This window comes from Cucurbita pepo, chromosome 19 (genome assembly GCF_057944985.1).
Source record: "Cucurbita pepo subsp. pepo isolate OVF chromosome 19, ASM5794498v1, whole genome shotgun sequence".
Lineage (NCBI taxonomy): Eukaryota > Viridiplantae > Streptophyta > Magnoliopsida > Cucurbitales > Cucurbitaceae > Cucurbita > Cucurbita pepo.
Window position 1 is genome coordinate 10,169,501 of NC_141816.1, and position 22,041 is coordinate 10,191,541.

Sequence of the window (22,041 nt, forward strand, 5' to 3'; positions counted from 1 at the left end):
TATTGTCCGAATACAAGAAATGCATAATTATGTTGCCATATATGGCTCTGGGTGTGTTTAAATCGTGATCTTTTTCCTTTCCGGCCAGCGTTCTGTCAGAAACGGCTCAGCCCACCCTTTTGAGGAACCTTATTGATTTCCCTCGAATCTCTATTGATTTGCCAACAAATCTTATCATTCTACTTTCCCGAAATGCCATTTGACAATTAAAACAATGGGCGAATAAATTCTAACGCATAAACACTTTCAAATGAAGTTTCAAGTTTCTCCATGGCTTTACAGAGCAGAATTCGTTGGTTGTCCTGTAATGTCTTTCTCCTTCTTGGAGGAGCATTTCTGCTTTTCCTCTTTAATTCTAGCCTCTCCTCTACCTCTATATTTAAGCTTCCAACTTATGCGTTTACGGCCGGAGATCGATTCGTCGACGAGATTGACACGCCGGATCAAACCTTCTACGACGACCCGAAACTCAGTTACTCGATCGAGAGACGAATAAAGAATTGGGACCATAAACGGAAAGCATGGCTCAATCACCACCGCCGTCTCGCCGCTGGAGCAGACGAGCGGATATTGATGGTGACCGGATCACAGCCGGCGACGTGCAAGAACCCAATCGGCGATCACCTTCTTCTTAGACTTTTGAAGAACAAGATGGACCACTGCCGAATCCACGGCTACGATATTTTCTACAACAACGCATACTTACAGCCTCAAATGGACTCGTTTTGGGCCAAGCTCCCAATCATCCGAGCCACAATGATGGCCCATCCAGAAGTGGAGTGGATCTGGTGGATGGACTCGGACGCAGTGTTCACAGATATGGAGTTCAAGATTCCAATCGAGCGATACAAGAATCACAACCTGGTGGTTCACGGTTGGCCCAGTATGGTCTACGAGAAAGGAGATAATAAAAGCTGGACGGGCCTGAATGCTGGAGTATTCCTGATTAGAAATTGTCAATGGTCCATGGACTTAATGGACTCATGGGCCAAAATGGGCCCCCAATCTCCTGATTACAAAAAATGGGGCCCAATTCTAACGACGACGTTTAAGGACAAGCCATTTCCGCTTCCGGACGATCAGTCGGCTCTGATTTATTTGATTTCGATGGAAGGAAGGAAATGGGCGGACAAGGTTTATTTAGAAGGGGAGTATTATTTGGAGTCGTACTGGATTGGTATGGTAGGGTGGTATGATAACATCACCGCCCAGTACACGGAGATGGAGAAACGCGAGCCTAGTTTGAGGAGGAGACACGCAGAGAGAGTGAGCCGGTTCTATGGGGGTCTCAGAGAACCGGTTATTAAGAAAGCCGGACTTAGAAGTGGGGCCGGTCGGAGACCGTTCGTAACGCATTTCACGGGTTGTCAGCCGTGTAGTGGAAATCATAATCCCATGTATGATGGAGACACGTGTTGGCAGGAGATGGGAAGGGCTTTGAATTTCGCTGATAATCAGGTGCTTCGCACGTATGGTTTCTTGCACCAGGATTTGGATTCGTCGGCTGTTTATTCTGTACCGTTTGATTATCCCCATACTAATATCATCCACCAATGAGAGACTTCTACCTTTAACGTTGTTTAAAATGTTTTGCTTAGGCGAATGTTTCGAGGATATTAACATTGGTTACAATATGTATGTGTCAACTCTACCTTAAATAGCTACTTTTGTTTTTTGTTTTTTGTTTTTTTTTTATTCATATTTTAATTATAATTTTGCTTTTGCTTTTGCTTTTATTTTGAGAAATGCGTCGGCGTTGGGTCGTTAGGGCATCCAGCACAAGCATGGTCGGCTGCTTTTTTCAGACAGACAATTGTACATTTACATATGGTGCGTATTTAATTTTTTTGTTTGGTGCCCTAAAAAGATTGGAAATTTCTTTTTATATTATTCCTCCACATTATTGGAATGTTAAAAAACTGTAACATGTAACAGTTCCATCCCTTAAAGTTTTATAAAAATATTCAACAAATTTGTTATTAAAGTGTTATTAGGTAAATTTGGACAAAATTATAACGATTATTTGCTACCATCCAAGTTCACTTAGCGGATATTGTCTTATTTGGACTTTTCTTATGAACTTTCTCAAGATTTTAAAACACACATGCTACAGACAGTTTTTCATATTCTTATAATGCTTCGTTACCCTCTCCAACCAATGTTCACTCCTACATTATTGAACAAAAAGTCTAGCTCAAATTAGGTTGGTCAAGTCGACTCAAATTAAGTTGAAGTGGGTCGAGTCAACATATGTAGGTGTACGTCTTGTACTCCCATGACCCATTGAAGCTTAGACGATGTCCAGTGCAAATTTTTTCTAGACTAATTCAAATGAATGTAAATGAAACCGGCTAATCTTTGTATAAATAAATTATGAAAATATTATTAAAGGTGGTTTAAACTAGGAATCAAAATTCTCCACAATAGTATAATATTATCCCTAAAAAGTCTCGTACCAATAAAAATGTATTTCTTTACTTACAAAACCCTAAAAAAGCCTCATACCAACACGGGACTCACTCCCAACAATCCTCAACACTAACTTAAGTATCAAATTGTGTATATACAATTCTTCTTATTTCATAGTCACGATTTTATCTTCAATATATATATATATATATATATATATATATATATATATATATATATATATATATATCTCGAAAATCAACTATATTTAAATTCTATATAAAATTGAAACATTTTCGAGTTTGTAATTCCAAAATTTAAATTTTGTCTTTACAAGAAAGAAACAAAATTTGTTCGTCTCTTCGAAGACAACGATAAGCTTTTAATTTTATTTTCTTGGGTTGGTATGATTCACTATTTCCATTCTAAAATTCCCTTCCCATAATTTTATATTAAAAAACTTTTATACTATAGTGAAGTATGATTAAGAATTATAAATGGCTTTCAAGCTTATATATTTTGCAAAAATACATTTTTATGAACCAAATTTGCTAAACCCATTTCAACTCCTTCAATTAACAATTAAATTATTTATCCGTCTTAAAAGTACATAAAAAAAAAAAAAAAAAAAAAAAACTATTTAATCTTTTTGGATTTGTTTTATCCTTATTTATATACCATAAATTGAAAATATTTAAATAATTAGTGAAATTTAAAAAAATAAAAAACTATTTGCAATAAAGTAGAAATCTGTGAAAAAAACGTGACAAGGACAGAACAGCAATAGTAAAAAGTTAAGTCACATATTACACATGGCAGCGTGTAGTCGGTTGGTTTTGAAACGGAGTCCGTCGAAGATTTTTCCGTCTTCCCAAATGCAAGCGGGAAATCCGGTCCTTTAGGGTATAAACAGAGCCCAATGGACACGTAGCCAAACACGTAGGGCGCCACCTCTGACGCTCTTCACGCACTTCATTTCCTCGCCGCTGTTCCTAATTTCAGCCTTTCCTGCAATTTCCACCGTTTCTAAACCGACGCTTTCCTCTTCCACAAACTTACGGTTCTTCACTCTCTGCTCCCTCACTCACTCACTCACTCACATGTTCCCTTCTTTAATTCCCTAACCCAACCACTTTTAAAGCGCCATGGTTGCCCCCGACTTCTCCAAGTCTCAGACCTCTTCTTCTCCCATGGCTAAACCCACTCTCCGCCATAAGGCCTCTGCCTGTCTCGCCGATGGGTTTCTCTTCCTTGGCGGCGCATTGGTTGCTCTGCTTCTCGTCTGGACCCTTTGGTCCTTCATTACCCCTTCTATTAACCCCTCTGATTTTGACTCCATTAACGCCCAATTGAACCCTCCTTCAGATGTTTCGTCTTCGCAGGGTTGCCATAGGGGTCCTTCTCTGGCCTACGACCCGCCGGATGTTACCTTCTATGATGATCCCAAATTAAGCTACTCCATCCAGAAGCCGATGAAGAATTGGGATGAGAAGCGCCGACAGTGGCTGAAGCGGCATCCCTCCTTTGCTTCCGGTGCTGGGGAGAGAGTGCTTCTTTTAACGGCGTCGCAGCCGGCGCCGTGCCGAAACCCCATCGGAGACCACTTGCTTCTGAGATTCTTTAAGAATAAAGTCGATTACTGCCGAATCCATGGCTATGATATCTTCTACAACAACGCGCTGCTACAGCCGGAAATGTTCGCGTATTGGGCGAAGCTGCCGGTGGTTCGAGCGGCGATGATAGCTCACCCAGAGGCCGAGTGGATCTGGTGGGTTGACTCGGATGCGATGTTCACCGACATGGAATTCAAGCTCCCACTCGAACGTTACAAAAACCACAACCTTATCGTCCATGGTTGGGCTCACCTGATTTATGATCGGAAAAGCTGGACAGGGCTCAACGCCGGCGTGTTTCTCATCAGAAATTGTCAGTGGTCCATGGACTTTATGGACGTGTGGGCCAGCATGGGCCCACAAACGCCCAATTACGAGAAGTGGGGACAGATTCTGAAATCGACGATCCCGGACAAGCTGTTCCCGGAGTCAGACGATCAGACGGGCCTAGTTTATTTACTGTACAAAGAGAAAGAGAAATGGGCGGACAAGATTTACTTAGAAGCGGAATACTATTTCGAAGGGTATTGGGAGGAGATCGTGACGACATTTGATAACATCACCGGGAAGTACACGGAGATGGAGAAAGGAGCAGGGGAGCTCCGGCGGCGACACGCGGAGAAGGTGAGCGAGCAATACGGTGCGTTTAGGGAGAAGTATTTGAAAGATGCTGGAAACGGGAAAGGGAGTTGGAGAAGGCCTTTTATCACACACTTCACAGGGTGTCAACCTTGCAGTGGGGATCATAATCAGATGTATTCTGGTGGATCTTGTTGGGATGGGATGCGTAAAGCTTTGAATTTCGCGGATAATCAAGTGCTTAGAAAGTATGGTTTCGTGCATCCGGATGCACTGGATCCCTCCGTCTCTGAAGTTCCTTATGATTACCCTGCCTAGATTGTCGTGTAAACACAAAAGACAAAGGTATGGATATTACCGTTCTTAAAGTAATACAGACTTGTCGTGATCTCTTAACAGTGTGTTCATATTTTGGGTTTTGAGTCAAATTTGGAGTCTTTTTATCTTAATCAGCCAAATTAGAGCTATGATTAGTTGGGTTTTGAATAATTTGAATCAAATTAGAAAGGGATTTGCAGATTATTGGAAAAGGAATGGGACAAAAGGGATAACAAATTTGGTTGTTTATGCTTAAATTAAAGTGGTTAATCAAAGAGTAATTAAAGGGGAGACATGATTTTAGTTTGATTTGCTTTCCCAGGGATTATGGCGATGCTTTTGAAAAGTGGGTCACTATGGTATTTGATTTTAATACTCCGCATAAACTTATGGCATGATTGAAGGATAATTTCCTCTTTTTTCTTTTTCTTTTGCTAAAAAAAATAAAATAAAAAAATAGAAAGATAAGATTTTTCTACCATTTACCCAACTTTTGTCTAATTGAAGCATCATATTGTCGGGTGGTGCATGCGAGATTAATCTTTCTTTCTTTCTTTTTGGAATTAAAATTGTTAATACTATTATTCCATCAGCTTAATTTCGAAGAGTACCGACACGTTTGCCATATGTCGTAAGATATAAGCCACAACGACCTAAGAAACAGGAAATACATATTTATATGACAACAAAATATGAAGAGTAAGAATAAATAAGCAATACAATGAATGTTATCTCGAAGTAACCTTAGCCATATGTCACATTGACATGTCCCATTCCTCACTTTATCAAGAACGTCCGACAGTTTTTTTTTTTTTTTTTAATTAAAAATTGGATTTGATAGGAAGTTTGTTTTAAAAAGACATTAAAACATAGGATATGATAGAGATAGATGATTGAATTGTTTTATTAGAGGTATGTGGGAATGAGCTTAATTTTAGCTTTCTCTATGTGAGCCCCATGCTACAATCATTGATTTGAAATTGAATCCAATTGTATTTGAATTTGAATTTCTAGAAATAAGGCATTAATTAATAAGTTTACGTACCACACTTATGGTTCTATAATGAGCAAGCCTAGTACTACTGTTAACATCAATGAATTAAATAATTATGATACAAAATGTTGCACAATGAGAATGACAATACTAATGCCTTCGAATTAAATAATATGTATATATAAGGAGAGAGAGGATATAGTATCGGCATGCAATAATTCAATATCAATTTTTAGTGTGTCGGTTACTATAATGCTTCAAAGATCTAAATACATTATTGTTGTAAAATATAAATTGATGGGGTGACATTAATGCTGTGGCCCTCGAAGTAGAAGCCAACCGTCGTATAAATTGGGTATAAATGCAAGTAATTCGACTGGGTGAATTAACCTGAATACTTGATCTTGTGAACTCTTCTTCTGAGAAATAATATCAATCACGAGTTACATGACAAGAAATATCTATAAGAATCTAAACAGTCTCAATGATACAGAAAACAATAGCAGTAAGCATCAAGCATGAAAATTAGATATACATCTTACACTGATGAAGAAAGATAGCCACTGAATAATCAACCAGGTAATATAGCCTCCAAAATTCTTCTACGGAAATGTCAAGGGTTCATAGCATTAGAATCATCTTCTTCGTCATCTCCCAATTCGTTGAACATGTATTGATTTTGGTACTCCATCAGGTACTGAGTTGATCTCTTGACATCTAAGAACAGATGGTAGACACGATTTATGTCCTCCATCTCCACAACCTTCCCTTTTCGTTTCTGACATGCCAGAGCAGCTGCTGTGATTAAATGGATGGCATATCTTAGTGATGTTTCTACGCCAATTGTGGTCAGAAGTCTCTTTGCCTCTTCAGACATTTCCACATCTTCCTCTTGAGATCTAATATCTAGAATCTTTCGTATTTCATCCTCGGTATAAGGTTGAGTACAAATTATAAGTAGACGATCAAGAAGATCAATAGGAATCCCGTGAGGGGATTTGTAATTAGTTCCTCGAATTGTGGTAATCCCTCTGTTAGTAGCAACGACAAGGATTGGAGCCATCTCATTCTCCAACGCACGATTAAGAAAAGAGAAGCACTCAATATCAAGTATATGAACCTCATCAATAAAGAGGACACCTGGAACTATCTCGGCCTTGCCTTCTTCCTTCCACTCAGCCACTTTGGTATCTATTTGTTCCCTTACTTCAGCTCGAATTTCTCCAGTATCACCGGTGAATAGAGCTAAGAAACCTTGTGTTCTGGAGATAAGGACAGTAAAATGAGAACATAAATCCCAGAAAAACCCAAAGGCAAATAATGAACTTATAACATAGCCAAGTTACATCATGAACAAGAAAGAATAGATGTGATAACCAACTTAAAGTCGGGAGTAGAGAAAAGACATTATGCTTGAGTGGAGAAAAGCAGTCACAAACAAATTGCCCAAAACTATGTCTTACACAACGTCGGTACGTAATTCAATTCTTCCGATCCTCAAAAACACCAAGGGAGAAAAGAAAGATCAATGGCTTGAAACATACAATATACGCATGTAACCGAGGGTAGAGACCATGGCAATATTATATGATATAGTAATCTGGTCGAACACTAGGTCATGTGAAACAGAGCTCATTCATTGAATCCCTCAAAGCTCCTTGAAATAACTAAAATTGAGACAGGACAAACTACATTTTGACTAGTAGTAGTGAAGGGAAAATTAACAACAAGAATAGGTCGATGTCACCTAAGCTCACTAAGCTAGATGTGCTTACAAAAGTTGGTCTGGGAACTAAGGAAGGTAGCTTTTGGGGAAACAAAAACCAGAGACACCCCAACATTGGTATATTATAGACATTTCATGATAAGTGAAAGCATAAGTGCAAAAAAGGAAGCCTTATGTCAACTTGACAAGTGAAAGCAGAATCAAATTTGCATCAATTACAAAAAAGAATGTAAGATGCAGAAGCTGAATAACCCTATATAAAGTTCAAAACTTCGTTAGTTTAGTTTTTCCCCCTTTTGGAGAAGAAAAAATCCATACAATAAAACCAACCACTACGCAAAAACATCCAGCTGCAATGTATTAGTGTGGTTTTGGTCGTATAGCTGAAAAATAATGCATTGCTGTTACCACCCCGTTGCATAGTTCGCAATAACAATTCAGCAAACGAGAACTTCATGAACCATCAAAGGGAATTCGATACACAATCCCGATTCTCAATTACTTATAACTTTAAACAAACTAAACCTTTCAAAATATTTCAATCCTACCATCATAAGTGCCAAAAATTTGCAGACATCAATCATTATACGAGAAGGACGATTTCAAGACCCATAATTCGATAAAATGGTTTAAATTTTGAAGGGAATGTAGAATAACCTGCTATTGATAACATCTATCTCATGGAGCGTGACACAATGCACAACCTCCTTCCGCTTTTGCAACTCGCCATCGGGGCACTGCACAAACTTTGTCTGAGGACCCATTGCATCGTAATCCCTGGACCTAGAGAAGGACCTCCCTAGCTTAGTAATTTTTCCGGATGCTTTATCGATCGCAATAACATCGCCGCTCTGCACCTTTTCCTTCCCCAATGCTTCAATCATCTTCGCCCCCAAATCATATACAGTCTCCATGTCTGTCGTTTTCAGAGTAAGCTTCCCGGTTTTCGACGCTGCCCCGGCAACCGCTGGCCTGTCTATTTGAACCTCAACGACCTCTCCTTCAATTATTTCGGTTTCTTCCTTTATTCGGACGCCAATAGCTTTACGAAAGGCCTGCATCAAGGCTTCAGTTTTGGACATTTCCAGAGAAAAGAGCTCACTGCCAGCCATCATTGCGAAAGGAGTTTCAAGGCCAAGGGACTTAGCCATGCCCATTGCAATTGCAGTCTTGCCAGTACCTGGCTGACCAGCGAGGAGAACAGCCCGACCGGCAATTTTTCCTTCTTTGATCATCTGAAGAATGACACCTGCGGACTTCCGAGCGGCGGTTTGGCCAACCATTCCCTCCGAAACGGCCCGTGGTTCAAGAGAGGAATCAAGGCCAAGGCCGCGGATGTGAGAGTGCGCCCCAATGCGCTCGATTCGCGTTAGGTCTCGGCTCTCCGAAAGCTTCAGCTCTGCCATGGTAAGAGAGGATGCTGGTAATTTGCTTGGATTGCAGAAGGAAGCGGAACAGAGCGCTAGGGTTAGGGTTCAGGGTTCAGGGTTTTGCAAGCTCAAAGAAACATTTCTCAATTGACGCTTGGAGGGTAATCATGTCAAAGGAGCATACAAATTGAGTCAATGTATCATTTTTGTACAAATTATATTATTTCTTAAATTATAAGTTTAATACAAATAATTTGTTTAATATATTTCTAAAAATTTAATTTTGATCAAATAATTTAATATTTAATAAACTTTTAAATAACTTCCAATAAATTATAAAAAAAATATAAAGTTTACGGTTTATATTTATTATTTTGAAATCTTAGGGAATATGGGAACAAAAAATTTCAATTTAGTTATAAACTTTGATTATTTTAATAATCTTTCATTTATGAGTGTAGAAGTAAATATTCATATTCATATTAAATTCTCCTTCTATATATTCTACTTTGACCTTTAATCTTTCAAATAATTTAAAAACAAAATATGAAAATTTTAAAAGCTTTAAATAATGACATTTTGGGTGTGTATACATCATATCAAATCTATATTGTTGGACTTTGATTTATAGAAAGAGTCAACTTAATTTTTTTTTTAAGAATTCGAAATAGTTTAGACTTTAATTTACGGAAATAGTCAATTTTAGTGAATTTTAATTTTTCAAAAGTTGAATTATATATATATATATATATATATAATTTGTACTAAAAAATTAATTGCAATTAGATATAAAAGTATATAATATTTTTCCAAATGAAGAAAACTTAATTGCAGTGGGATTGCTTATTTTCAGATTCATGAAAAATATTAAATTGTTACGGATAGATATTATTTTTACTTTATAATTAATTTTTATTTCAAATGGATGTTCCAGGTTTGTTAGAGAGGAGAATAAACCATCATTTATAGAGGTGCGAAAATCTTCGCAGGCCTTTTAAAGCTTGAGGGGAAGCGAAACGAAAAACTAAAGATGACAATATCTAAGTCCTTACATGCTTTTAATATTTGTTAAATTCCTTTTATTTCTTAAAATTGAATAAATTTTTAATAGAAATACAAAAATACCATATTTATAATTCTAACACGAATTAAATGGACCAAGAATTTCACCCTGTTTGGGCTTAATTTTCAATTCAATTTTACACCCGCCTTCTTCTATGAACAGCGTAGCTTCTACTTCTGGGATACGCACAAGTATTCCCCGCCTTGAAATCCTCTTCAAATTCATAACATTTCTCCTCATCGATTCTCCCAATCCCCACGCTCCGACTCCTCGGCACGATTCTCGGTTCCGCCATCGGCGATTTCCTCGCCACTTGGATTTCCAAATCAGGTTCCACCTTCTTCTCCAAGCTTCGGGTCGACGCCGCCCTCAGAAGCTCACCGTAGTCGTCGCCACCGCCGCGGCTGGAGGCAGTGGACCCCACGCTGTAGCTCTTAGGCAGATGAATCGGCATCTGACCGACCGGCCCACTCAGCGCCATCACATAATCCAGCTGGTTGGAACAGTCCGTCAGATTCCTGATGTAAAAATCTCGGACTTTTGACAGAAGCCGGGCGGAGGCTTTTACAAATTGCCTCAACTTGTTTCCTCCGCTAATCTTCTTCGTTTCACCGCCGTTTTTTAGCTCCATAATTGTTACTTTTTGGCACTCGCCGCCGTAGGCGTCGGAGAATCCGATCGCCGGGAATTGAGAAACTTCGAGTTGAGAATGGTGGCAGTGTTGGGTTTACGTGTATATATAGATACATTATAACCAATGCATCTTTTTATTTAATTAATATACATCGCTGTAATCTAATTAAACTAATTGTTTGATTTTTTTATTTTTAATCTCAATCTTACTCTGACTTTGTATACCATTGAAAATAAACCCCGATCAAATTAAATTTTAATTGAAGTTATATGTGGACAAAAATGGTATAATCCAAAAGTTTAATTCTTTAACAAAAATAAATTCCAAAACCCTTTAAATTATATATTTTAAAAATATTTATTTTTTAGTATAAGATGCATGCAAGTATTATTGGAACTCATTTCTTCTAATTTGTTTTATTTGAAATTGGAGTTGTTCTATGAAGAATATATGATACCGACAATATCTTATCTTACATATAATGAATAAGTCATAATATTTGACGTTTAAATTATATTAAGGGATTAGATTTATTAATTTATTCGTATTTAATAGGTCAACTAATTAAACAACAATAAAAATGCCCCTTAAACAAGCAATGAAGTTTGACCACTGATAAAGATGGGTTGAAACGGTGGGTAAAATTAAAATAATTTTTGAAGGGATAAGTACAATAACGTTGGTGGATAAATAAATTAATGACCTCACACTAATTATTTAAAAAGGGGGGAAAAAGTTGAATTAAATCTTTAAAAAATCCCTTCGCTATCAACATGAATCACTGTGAAGCCCAAACACTGTGGGCCTTATGTGGTGAGATTACAACGGCCCAATTAGTCTTTAATGGGCTTTTGGTGGGAACAAGAAGGGGATCGGCCCAAAAGTCCCAAGGCCCATAATTTGAAAGCATGTCATATTAAAGTTGATATTATTTTATTATGTAGATATGATATAAAAAGATGGTTGATATATTATTAAATAACGCCCCATCTTATCCATCTTCTGTCCCATGCCCATTGACTGAGACTTTAAAAGGTTTCGATAGCAGGATTGGTCAAAAGAAGAAATTGGAAAATAAAATAAAATATAAATAAATAACCACACTCAACTTTGAATACTCTAGTTTTATTTCAAGAATTAAAATTTTAATATGTATTTAAAATACAAATTTGTTGGAGAATACATGAAGAAATAAAAAGTAGAGAATTCAATCCCGTTTCTATGAGAGTCAAAGCTCCAAATCCAATTTTACAAGGAAAAAATAAGAGAAAAAAAAAAAGAAAAAAAGAAGCCATTTCTGATTGTTAAGGATGCTGTGTCGGCAAAGGACAAAAGAGAGGCGGCTGACCGGTCTGGTTTCTTCCATGCGTTAAAGCCTTCTCCAGCTGAACCTTCGCAGCAGCGCCTTCCACACGCACTATTACTTAATTTTAAAATTTGTGTTCATTGAATTTTGCTCAATCATTGTGTAAAATCACTCGATCAATACGCTATCGCAGGGGGCGACCCTCAATTATTCAATAAAAGTAACAATAATTTGAAGTCAAACAATACGGTTCGGTGTGATTCAACTAATATCAAATTTAGTGTCATCATAAATATATAAAGGCATTTTTTCTATAATGTTAATTTAGAATCATACATGTATGATGATAGATTGAAATGTTGTAAGTTGCTAAACTAACTGTCTTCTAGTCTAAAAAGTACATAATGATTAGATGACTTACAATTTATTAGCATAATAGGAACCCAAACTCGTATCGAACTGATTTGTACAATAATTATCACCTTGTGTTTTAATCCACAAAGTTTTGGTTCAAATAACATATAAAGCCTAAATTGTGGGAGTGTTTTCTTGGTTCAAGTAATTGGAGCCCATACCCCTTATGATGGATGAGAATCAGACAAAAGCAAGATATTTGAATGTTGACTTTGTTTTCTGACACAAACGCCGCCGTTTTTGGGCTGTTTCAAAATCTCTATATAAATGGCAGCTTTTCAGGTTTCTTTGCTCAGTTGCCTACTTGGATTTTAATAAACTCATCTGTTATCTTGCAAATACTTACCCAATTGATATGGAGGCATTTTGTGCTTATGCTTCTTCTTCTTCTTCGTCTTCCTCGACCTTTTTGCCTAAAAAAAAAGGGCAATCGGAGCACGTGAGGAGAGAAGTTTCAAGCTATTCCAACGATCTTCTCTGTGTTCGAAAGCCAATATCAAAACCCTGGAAGAAGCCGGCGATTGCGCCACTGCCACCGACTCGCCCCAGGGTCTACAAAGTGGACTCACTTAAATTCAAAGATTTGGTTCAGAAACTCACCGGCTTGCCTGAGCTCCCATCTCCACGCCTCCAAAAAATGGCTCCGCCGCCTCTTCATATTGCCCCCCGCCAAGGTTCCGGCACCGCCGTGGAAGCCACCCCATTTCTCCATCCGTCGCCGGTGAAGCTGGATGAGGCGTTGGACGGTGGCAGCTTTCTTGAGCTGAATTTGTCGCCCTTCAACAAAAATTGGTTCTCGTTCCCTGCTTTGAGCCCCGGAAGCCTTGCCATTTTCGATGCAATTTAGATCTACGGATTATAATTCTTAAATTCTGTTTCAAATAATAAAGAAAATTAAAGACCGACCGTGCTTGGTAATGTAATCAAAATAACAGACATGCGGAGATCATGGGTACCGTCCGCAGGTTGTTCCAATATTATTTATATTTCTCACAAAATTTCTTTGAAAAGATATATATTGTTGTACAAATTTCAGGTAATTTAGGAAAATGATCGTAAGTTTATAAATAAATAATAAAAGTATTTTTGGAAGACCAAAACAAAGTCACGAGAGCTTATGTTCAAAGGGGACAATATCATACCATTGTGGAGAGTCATGTTCGTCTAAGATGGTATCAGAGTCATTCCCTAAACTTAGTCGTGTCAATAAATTGGTAAATCCTCAAATTTCGAACAAAGGGCTTCAAAAGAAAACACAGCCTAACATTGTATCAGAGCCATGCCCTAAACATAGTCGTGCAATAAATTGATAAATCCTCAAATATTGAACGGAGGACTCCAAAAGAAAATGAGTCGAGCCTCCCCTTAGCCAATGTGGGACTTTCATCATCCAACACCTCCCCTCGAACAAAATGCGTCTCCCCTTAATCGAGGCTCGACTCCTTTAGAGTGGTGTGTGTCTAACATATCTTACTCTATAAAACGCAGCCAAAAATATATTATAGTTTATCGCCATCTTAAATTTTTAATGAATAATGATAATAAAACTTTATTTAAAATTACATTAATTTAACCTTTCCTATTTCAAATCCTTAACCCTATTTTTTCTTATTATACTGTCTTTTTCCTGATTTACTCAAAATTTATTATTTATTATTTAGAAAAGATATTAATTTATGTTATGCAGTGAAGAAAGATAAACGTGAAACGACAGCGTATCATAAAACATAGGAAAAGAATAACAGCGTATTATTGTTACAAGAACAGAATTTAAAAGAGAAAACAAAAAGTATTTAATTTAAGGAAGGAAAAAACAGAAAACAAAAAATAAACATTTTTTTTATTGGGTGTATGATTGGTTTGGGTTGGAAAGAGAGGCCCTGAAACGGTAATGGGCAACGTGGGCCATGTGCAGGCCCAGGCAGTGGTTTAACGACGTCGTTGATGGACAATGGCCAACTGGCTTGGTTTCGATGGAAGAAGAAACTGAACACCGAGAAGTCATCTTCTATTGAGGAAGCTCCTTCAGTTCCCACTTTCCAAGCTTCGATCGTCTACAGCTTCTGCATTTGGATAAACAATGTCGTGGTTGGCAAGATCCATTGCGAATTCCTTGAAGCTTGATGACGATGATGTAGATGACGTGAATGCCGGTGGCAACCCCAAATCACCGTTCAACTCCGATTCCATATCTGATCAATACCACCAGACAGATTCTCCCTCTCGATCATCGTCGTCGTCTTCTTCTTCTTCTTCGACTCCTACTGCTAGAGGCGTCAAAGAGGATTTGTCCGAGCTGAAAAATACCCTAACCCGCAATTTCTGGGGTGTCGCCTCTTTCCTCGCCCCTACGCCGGAACATTCTGCTTCACATTCTCAAGTTTCTGATCCGAAACCTAATGAACTGCTTGATAAATCAGCAACCGACAATCCATCTAGTCCTAAGTTGTCTGAAGAAGATCTAATTGCTGGGATTCGCAATGATTTCGCGGAAATTAGCGGGAAATTTAGGACTGGGATCTCGAAGCTGTCGAACACCAAGACTGTATCGGAGATCTCCAAGATTGCTTCCAATTTCCTTCAGTTTGGATCAGATGAATCTTTGGAGAATTATGATGTGGGAAGTGCGGTTGGTGTAACAGAGGAGGTCCTGATATTCGTGAGGAATATCGTCCTGCATCCTGAGACCTGGTTGGACTTTCCTCTTCCTTATGACGACGATTCTGACGGTACCTTTCGTTTTCTATCTGATAGTTTCTTCGTTGCTCAATTGAATGTTTCTTTTTTCTGGATAGAAATCTTCGATGCTTAGCATGGTATTATGTCAATATATTCAGTAAGTTTATCTAAAATTTGAGTGAAATATTACGGACGTGCTTCTGGCCGAATATCTTGAGCTTCTCTTATTCATTTTACAGCAATAATACTTCTTGTTAACCTTATTAGTTGCCTCACTCTTTCATGTCTAGATAGATTTATCAGCAGACTGACATTAATTTTAGACTAACATATTTTCACATATTTGGTTACTCGTAAATAGATCTGGAGTTATCTGATGCCCAGCAAGAACATGCTTTAGCTGTTGAGCATCTTGTTCCAAGATTGGCTGCTTTGAGGATTGAATTTTGTCCTCAATACATGAGCGAAGATTGCTTTTGGATGATCTACTTTGTACTCTTACATCCTAGACTTAGCAAGCACGATGCTGAACTTCTGTCAACACCCCAAGTAAGTTCGGACCTTACACTATTCCTGTGTATGCCACTCAACGGGTATTTTCATTATCTAATTTTTAAGGGTTTAAAATTTTGGATGCTTATTACGTAGATAAACAAAACTTTTGTAGTTTTAGTATAGCAAATGTGCAAATTTATTTATGCGCATGTATGAAAAGTGAGCTTTCATTGAGAAAAATGAAAAAATGAGAGGGAGAAACAAAAAGGGGAAAGCCTTAGACAATAGGAGTCAGAAAACAACTACTACCTAGTTAGTACGTGATGGGAAGGGAAAGGAATATTTTGTATATGAGATCATTGGGTCCCTCTAGGTAATTCATTTGTTGCTTTGTAGTTTAAAGTAGGTGAGGTAGAGGAAAAAGACAATGTGTTTTGCAGTACCTCTATTTGGTGTTCTTCTGGAATAGCAAACTTTTATTCCCATCGAATATTTTATCAACGTCCTTGGTTATAGAAATCCGAAAGGAGAAATTGAGCCTCGGGGGACGAATTTTAGTTTAATATGGTAGATAGGGATGCTATCGGAAAACTTGAGTTCTAAGAGTATATATTTTTATATCTATGATGGAATGACTGTGGAGTATATGTATTCTTCTGCTCGGAGATCACCAGAGAAAATTGTAAAATGGAAAATCGCAGTTAGTGATGAGTGCATAATCATAAGTAGAAATCTGTATGAGATAAAATGAAAACCAAAAAAGTCTTTGACCTACTATTTTCTTAGACCTATCAATTCAGATAGGGTTGTTGGAGGGGGAACTTCGTGGAAGCATGAAAACTGTAATTTGGGCAGTGTCCTTTTTAACTATGTTATAAATAAATCGTGCTCTAGATGCTTGATTTGGGTCCTTTTTTTCTAATTGTTCTTTTAATGTCGTGAACATGTTGGAGATTTGCGTAGGATAAGTCATGGTCACATTTAAGTGAGAAAAGGAATTGTAGTTTTATTAAGTTTCATTAAGTCTAAGAGCGTTCACAGTTTACATGAAGGAACTAAGTAAGAAATAAACAAAAACTAAACATGAAGTGTTACGGAACAGACATAAATTTCATTGGAAAAAACTCAATAAGTGGATGTAATTGGTGTCCTTTTGATTATACATTTATCAATGGAATCTATTGTTTCCTCCTTAAAAAAGTCTTTATAGGATCCTTTTTTGCTTTAATTTCATTTTGTTGAAAATATTATAGATTTACCCCCCCCCCCCCCCCAATTATTTATTATTATTTTTTTGAAGAAAAATTCTTTAGCTTGGATTGAGAGAACATGTTTTTTAGTGCTTTCAGACCTCCCTTCCTTTGTCCTATCCTTTTTAGCCATCCTACTAGGGACGACATCAAGCTTAATTTCATCTCACTTACCCAAGAGGCGAGCTAGTATGCTATTTTTGTTATCCCTTGAAACTTCCATGTAATGGCATGGGGCTCACGATGGCCCACTGCATGCCTTACCATCCTTCAAGATGAAACCCTGACGACACCTGATCCTGTACCTTACACATCTCCCTCAACTTCCCCTCGAGTTGAAAGCCAAAGATGACAGTCTTTGCATAGGAGTTTTGCCCTTCTCCAGCCGCCTCATAACCTCTAATGCTAGAACATTAGTCTCCTAATTCAGAGTTATCCTCAATTTTGCTATACCATTAAAATACCCTTTTCCCAGGCTCGATAATGCCAGATGGTGTAATTGTTCTTTTAAAAGGAGACACGAGCCCATACTACTGGTTTGTTGCTCACTCTACTTTCTGGGTTTTAGTGAAGTGAACACATGTAACAGGTAAGAGGTGTTCCTTTAGGATAAATTCTCTTCCTTAATTTCAAGATTCTCGAGGGTTTCAGACGATCAAAGTTAAGAGTCAATGGTTCGGTCTGTTGAATGGTCAATTATTGTTAATGTAAAAATAGTCTAGCCTGGCGTGGATATGCTCTAGCCATATGCCTTTGTCCATTCATCAAGTAGCTGGCTTCAAAAAGCTTGGCTGATTTTTTCTCAGTTGAAAGAAGAAAGCAATGGCCATGATGCTGAAATGTTAGCCTTGTTCGTAGTTGTATTTCCTTCTTTGGAGAAATAAAATTTTCTTTTGACTTGGAAAATTAGCTTTCTTGTCCTTGTGGGTACTTTGTTATATAGGAAGCAGTTCATCAAATGTTAGTTTGGTGATTATATATGTAATATTTTCCAAGTAGGCATCAGGGTTGCTATAATTATCTAGTTGCTGTTTCCTAGTCTGCATGACTAATCGAAATTTGTATGACCATATATATAGATCCTAGAAGCCAGAGCACAACTTCATGAATTACAACAACGAACCAAGGTACAGATGGAACCTCAGATATCTAGAAACATCTCTACTAGTTCAAAAGGATCTTCTGATTCATCAAATGAGGAGCATCTCTCTGTGCCACCCAGAGATCAATCTGAACCACTCTTTCTTCAGAAACCCCCTGATAGTGCCGCCCCCTCCTTAATGGTGCCCGATGTTGAGACCGATAAGCATCCAATTAAGAACGTGGAAATTCAAGTTGTAGACAAGCCTGTCATTGAGGAAACACCCTTGCGAACCGGAGTTGAACATCCCCACTCTGGTCCTTCCAAAGTTTTTGATGACATATACGTGGATGATGGAGATGATTGGTTGAAGGAGGAGACTCCTGAGATTGATGGTGTTAGTGTAACTAACATCCCTATTGGGAATGACGAGGACGTATCATTTAGTGATCTTGAGGATGACGACCAGGACGTGCCAGTGTATCATAAGAAGGTTGCATCAAGCTCTGACTCTTCGACTAAAGATTCCCGAGATTGGGTTCAGCTTAGCCGGAGTTCTGGTGATTCAGACAAGGATACAAACACCATAGAAACGAAGCATGTTGGATCCGGGCAGGTAGGCACCCACAAGGAATCAAGTGACTGGCTTAATGTCGATGACATTGATTCAATGTGACAACTCCATGAAAATCTTCAATCTGCTTATTTTCATAGAATGTTATCTCCAATGTATATCTTGTGTTCTCTATATATGAAGCAAGCATTTGGGAACTATGTTATGATATCTCTGTATATAGACCAAACTTGTAAACTCAAAATTCATTTACATGCAAATAATGAATGGCTTTGTTATAATTACTATGATATCATTTTACTTTTGCAACTCGTTGTCTTTTTAACCAAATGGTATGGAGCTCATTTAAGACTCATGTAATTTTGTTATGAATTCTTTCTGTCATTTGTTTGCATAAAAATCTACCAGTGCGTTATGTCTTACATATGGTCTGTATCTAGCCAGGAATTGGGAAGCATGCATCGATGGCGAGGTGATTTATAAATTTATGATCATTATCTTAATTCTGGAAGTGAAAGTTAGGACCATAGGTTGAAGGGATTGGAAATTTGAAATATTGAAACCATTGCTTATTTGACATTTTCTCTACCATTCAAATAAGAATGGCGTAATCTATCCACTGAAACTGTTGGTTCCCTAATTTTTATTGTCATCAGCGATTGATCTTGTTATGCTTCCTGTACAATTCTATTTACAAGATGTACATCCAACATTTGGATGCCATCCTTCATGATCTTATAGAACCAAAGTTACTGGAAAGTCGTTCAAGTTGCGACCACAGCAAGTTGCCTATTGAGAATCTTGGCTTATCTTCTATTCTTGTTACTTCAATCCCCTGTTTTTCTCTTGCAGAGGAGGGTCGAGCAGTCCAATTTGGAGGCTCTTGAACTACACTAATTGATCCTCCAATCTCTTTGATCACCAACTCCACTGTCTGTCGATCCACATCATTCCCCGACGCATCCATGACATAAATGGACCCAACAACTCTCTCACCACTGGTTTCGATATTGATTGCCGAGATCGAGAGACCGTTCTCCCGGAAGATCCGTGTGAGGTCTGATAACAATCCCATTCGATTTTGAGCTCGAAGTTCCAGCCTCACTCCCTGCAAAATTGTTCAGGTACGAAGCTAGTTTTAACATATTGATATGCAAGTTTTTGACAGATAGTATATGAGCTTCGCAGGACATACATGTGAAGCTCTTCTTTCTATGGCTGCAACAAGGGCCTGTGAAAGCCTGGTTCTTTCAAACTCTGTGTCTAAGATGCAGCCACCTATATGCCGAATGAAATACTCCTGCAGTTTTGAACACAAAATACAAGGCTTGTTAGTCCCACCATACATACAACTTGATAATTTTGGACCAAAACAAAAGGCCAATTGGTACCTGATAAGCTACAGTGCCATTCGAACCTACTGCAGCATGAAACACTATATATTGCAAGTCGGTAAGGGCGCAAACCGTATCGAACAGCAGCTTCGAACGGTCCCTACTCTTGACATTGATAATTGAATATCCTTTCTCATTGCAACGTTCTATCCTTACATGCGTGCGAGTACAACTCTTTTTACATATTTCACTATCGTCTCGACACCGACATTGTTCATAGTCGCCGTTGGCATACATCAGCTGGTGGAGCCGTCGCTCGTTGTGGGTCCGTCCAGCTGATGGAGCTGTCAACCTCACGCTGCTTGTTTCGCCTAGTCCATTATGGGCGCCTACCACGTTCTCAAGTTGCTCCTGCACATGGGCCAGCCGTTTTACGTCCTTGATGGCTCCACCATTCCAACCTTCATCGATGTAGATAATGGAGGCTGCACTTTTATGGTGAGTCCATGCCACGGCCGCCGTGATATTGCAGCCCAAATCAACTAGCACGGCGAATATCTCCGACAAGAGACCTGGCCGATCGGTTCCGATGATCTCCGCCGCCGCGTGCTCCGATGACATGTGACGAGGCAACATTTCCCTTCCCATGCACGTTCTCACTGTTCTTGATGACCCTTCTCTCCTATTTGCACACAATGCCTACAATTGAACACAATTATCATTCCCTTAAATAATCATTTTCCCTTGATTATAATTCATCAGAAAAACGTTAGTTAATTAGGGACCTGTTGGATGTAATGTATGAGACTTTCATCAGTGAGTTTATTGCCCAGCTGATCTGTCACATGGAAAACTGCAGGCACCATACAAATCAGCTTCCATTATAATAAACACAAAATCAGTGGCATAAAAGTCTATCAGTGGGTGGGTACAGACCGTCCATAAACCATCCGCCGTCAGAAGAAATGTAAGATTTGGAAATTACGAGGTCGAGATCCGTCAAAACCTGGACCATCTCAAGTAGAATTCCATGTTTGTTTGCACTGTCAACCTGTCAAGGAGATCGAAATTCTCACCAAAACAAACTTAAAGATCAAATTTTTTATAATTAATACGACATATGATGTGATGACAGAACATTAGGAAAGGCCAAAATCTTTTGGTTCATTGGATAAGGAAACTAAAAGGCAACAAAAGAAATGAAAGTAAAGTAGATTGCTTTTCTGGGAAATCCCGTGTTCAAAGCATCTAACCATCGCTATTTTTTGATCCCATCAATTGGCTCTTTCGTCGGTGAGTAGGACAACTCCTCTGAACCCTCCTCTGTTTTGTTTCTTCCTTTTCCAATGGAATTATTTCGAGCTTCTTTTAACATTATTTAGATAATGATCATGATTTTATAATAAGTAAGAAATATATCAACGAGATCTTTTGAAGAATCCTAAATCAAAGTCGGAACAATATTATACTATTGTGAAGAATCGTGATTCGTAACCATGACTAGAATGACTTTGAGGGAAGTAACCCGTTCTCAAATCCTTTTAAGTTGATAAAATAATAAAAGGATGAATAATAGGAAGAACAAAAGCACAAAATTTGAAGAGAGAGAGCGAACCTTGACAAGCGTGCAATCCTTGAAGGTATCATTGTCGATGCAAACTCTGGAAAATGGCAATAATAATCCGAATCCCAAGAGGAATTAAACCAAAAATCTGTGGCTTAGAATGAAAAAAGCTCAAAACTTTATGCATTGTTCACAAAAAGAACAAACCTGGGTGGGTAAATTCTTTCAATAAGTAATTCCAACTGGGAATCCACGTAACAAGGCTGATACACAGTTTCCATCATATCTCCTCTGTTTTTTGATCCTCTTCAACAACACGATTTCCACTCTCCAAATCTCCCAAACATGATCATGACAAGCAATTGGAATGAAATGGATACGACCCACAAGGAAGAAAAGTAATAATGGGAGCAGGGTTATGAATCTGATGTACAGGAAGAAGCGAAAACTTATAATGGTGGCGGTGAAACCAATTCAAAAGAAAGAGAGAGAAAAGGAAGAAGAAGAAGAAGAATAAGAGAATCGGGGTGAGAGAGTATAGGCTTTTTTTTGGTTACTATGATTAGAAAACAGCAAAAGAAGTTTGGCGGCAACAAAAACAGATGCACAAACCTTAACCCACTTGGACTTGGTCATCG

The 22,041-nt window shown here is 38.2% G+C and overlaps 7 protein-coding genes across 8 annotated transcripts; 4 read left to right on the plus strand and 3 right to left on the minus strand.

Moving 5' to 3' along the window:
* The first annotated feature begins 108 nt into the window (after positions 1-108).
* On the plus strand, positions 109-1,736 carry LOC111780993 (glycosyltransferase 6). The gene has a single exon (XM_023661383.2). The coding sequence runs from the start codon at positions 271-273 to the stop codon at positions 1,555-1,557; it is 1,287 nt and encodes a 428-aa protein (XP_023517151.1). The 5' UTR covers positions 109-270; the 3' UTR covers positions 1,558-1,736.
* Positions 1,737-3,177: 1,441 nt separating this feature from the next.
* Positions 3,178-4,997, plus strand: LOC111782166 (putative glycosyltransferase 7). The gene has a single exon (XM_023662974.2). The coding sequence runs from the start codon at positions 3,555-3,557 to the stop codon at positions 4,917-4,919; it is 1,365 nt and encodes a 454-aa protein (XP_023518742.1). The 5' UTR covers positions 3,178-3,554; the 3' UTR covers positions 4,920-4,997.
* A 1,274-nt stretch (positions 4,998-6,271) lies between these two features.
* On the minus strand, positions 6,272-9,184 carry LOC111782222 (uncharacterized). Of its 2 annotated transcripts, XR_002813070.2 has the most exons (3): positions 8,297-9,184; positions 6,456-7,175; positions 6,272-6,332 (listed from the first exon to the last, which is right to left on the minus strand). XR_002813070.2 is itself a non-coding variant. In XM_023663049.2 (2 exons), exons 1-2 carry the CDS (start codon positions 9,043-9,045, stop codon positions 6,527-6,529), a joined length of 1,398 nt encoding a protein of 465 aa, XP_023518817.1. In that variant the 5' UTR covers positions 9,046-9,184; the 3' UTR covers positions 6,285-6,526. The 2 variants fall into 2 exon arrangements, 1 of the variants encoding a protein (XP_023518817.1); XM_023663049.2 differs by having other exon boundaries at positions 6,285-7,175.
* A 982-nt stretch (positions 9,185-10,166) lies between these two features.
* LOC111781673 (uncharacterized) lies at positions 10,167-10,789 on the minus strand. Its single transcript, XM_023662360.2, has one exon. It carries the CDS (start codon positions 10,701-10,703, stop codon positions 10,209-10,211), a length of 495 nt encoding a protein of 164 aa, XP_023518128.1. The 5' UTR covers positions 10,704-10,789; the 3' UTR covers positions 10,167-10,208.
* Positions 10,790-12,709: 1,920 nt separating this feature from the next.
* On the plus strand, positions 12,710-13,406 carry LOC111781674 (uncharacterized). Its single transcript, XM_023662361.2, has one exon. It carries the CDS (start codon positions 12,782-12,784, stop codon positions 13,271-13,273), a length of 492 nt encoding a protein of 163 aa, XP_023518129.1. The 5' UTR covers positions 12,710-12,781; the 3' UTR covers positions 13,274-13,406.
* Positions 13,407-14,293: 887 nt separating this feature from the next.
* On the plus strand, positions 14,294-18,789 carry LOC111781738 (uncharacterized). The gene is made up of 3 exons (XM_023662428.2): positions 14,294-15,155; positions 15,467-15,654; positions 17,930-18,789. The coding sequence occupies exons 1-3, from the start codon at positions 14,507-14,509 to the stop codon at positions 18,605-18,607; spliced, it is 1,515 nt and encodes a 504-aa protein (XP_023518196.2). The 5' UTR covers positions 14,294-14,506; the 3' UTR covers positions 18,608-18,789.
* A 243-nt stretch (positions 18,790-19,032) lies between these two features.
* On the minus strand, positions 19,033-22,041 carry LOC111781190 (ACT domain-containing protein ACR1). Its single transcript, XM_023661657.2, has 8 exons — positions 22,016-22,041; positions 21,611-21,827; positions 21,455-21,500; positions 20,776-20,890; positions 20,625-20,692; positions 19,897-20,538; positions 19,701-19,805; positions 19,033-19,613 (listed from the first exon to the last, which is right to left on the minus strand). The coding sequence occupies exons 2-8, from the start codon at positions 21,685-21,687 to the stop codon at positions 19,233-19,235; spliced, it is 1,434 nt and encodes a 477-aa protein (XP_023517425.2). The 5' UTR covers positions 21,688-21,827; positions 22,016-22,041; the 3' UTR covers positions 19,033-19,232.

Excerpts from the sequence above, each read along its gene's own strand:
- LOC111781674 (XM_023662361.2), top strand. The coding sequence starts at position 12,782 with ATGGAGGCATTTTGTGCTTATGCTTCTTCTTCTTCTTCGTCTTCCTCG.
- LOC111782222 (XM_023663049.2), bottom strand. The coding sequence starts at position 9,045 with ATGGCAGAGCTGAAGCTTTCGGAGAGCCGAGACCTAACGCGAATCGAG. Across the intron at positions 7,176-8,296 it reads ATAGATGTTATCAATAGCAG|AACACAAGGTTTCTTAGCTC; the intron begins GTTATTCTACAT and ends CCTTATCTCCAG.
- LOC111781673 (XM_023662360.2), bottom strand. The coding sequence starts at position 10,703 with ATGGAGCTAAAAAACGGCGGTGAAACGAAGAAGATTAGCGGAGGAAAC.
- LOC111780993 (XM_023661383.2), top strand. The coding sequence starts at position 271 with ATGGCTTTACAGAGCAGAATTCGTTGGTTGTCCTGTAATGTCTTTCTC.
- LOC111781190 (XM_023661657.2), bottom strand. The coding sequence starts at position 21,687 with ATGATGGAAACTGTGTATCAGCCTTGTTACGTGGATTCCCAGTTGGAA. Across the intron at positions 20,891-21,454 it reads AGGATTGCACGCTTGTCAAG|GTTGACAGTGCAAACAAACA; the intron begins GTTCGCTCTCTC and ends TCTCCTTGACAG. Across the intron at positions 19,614-19,700 it reads TAGAAAGAAGAGCTTCACAT|GGAGTGAGGCTGGAACTTCG; the intron begins GTATGTCCTGCG and ends ACAATTTTGCAG.
- LOC111782166 (XM_023662974.2), top strand. The coding sequence starts at position 3,555 with ATGGTTGCCCCCGACTTCTCCAAGTCTCAGACCTCTTCTTCTCCCATG.
- LOC111781738 (XM_023662428.2), top strand. The coding sequence starts at position 14,507 with ATGTCGTGGTTGGCAAGATCCATTGCGAATTCCTTGAAGCTTGATGAC. Across the intron at positions 15,156-15,466 it reads TTATGACGACGATTCTGACG|ATCTGGAGTTATCTGATGCC; the intron begins GTACCTTTCGTT and ends ACTCGTAAATAG. Across the intron at positions 15,655-17,929 it reads AACTTCTGTCAACACCCCAA|ATCCTAGAAGCCAGAGCACA; the intron begins GTAAGTTCGGAC and ends CCATATATATAG.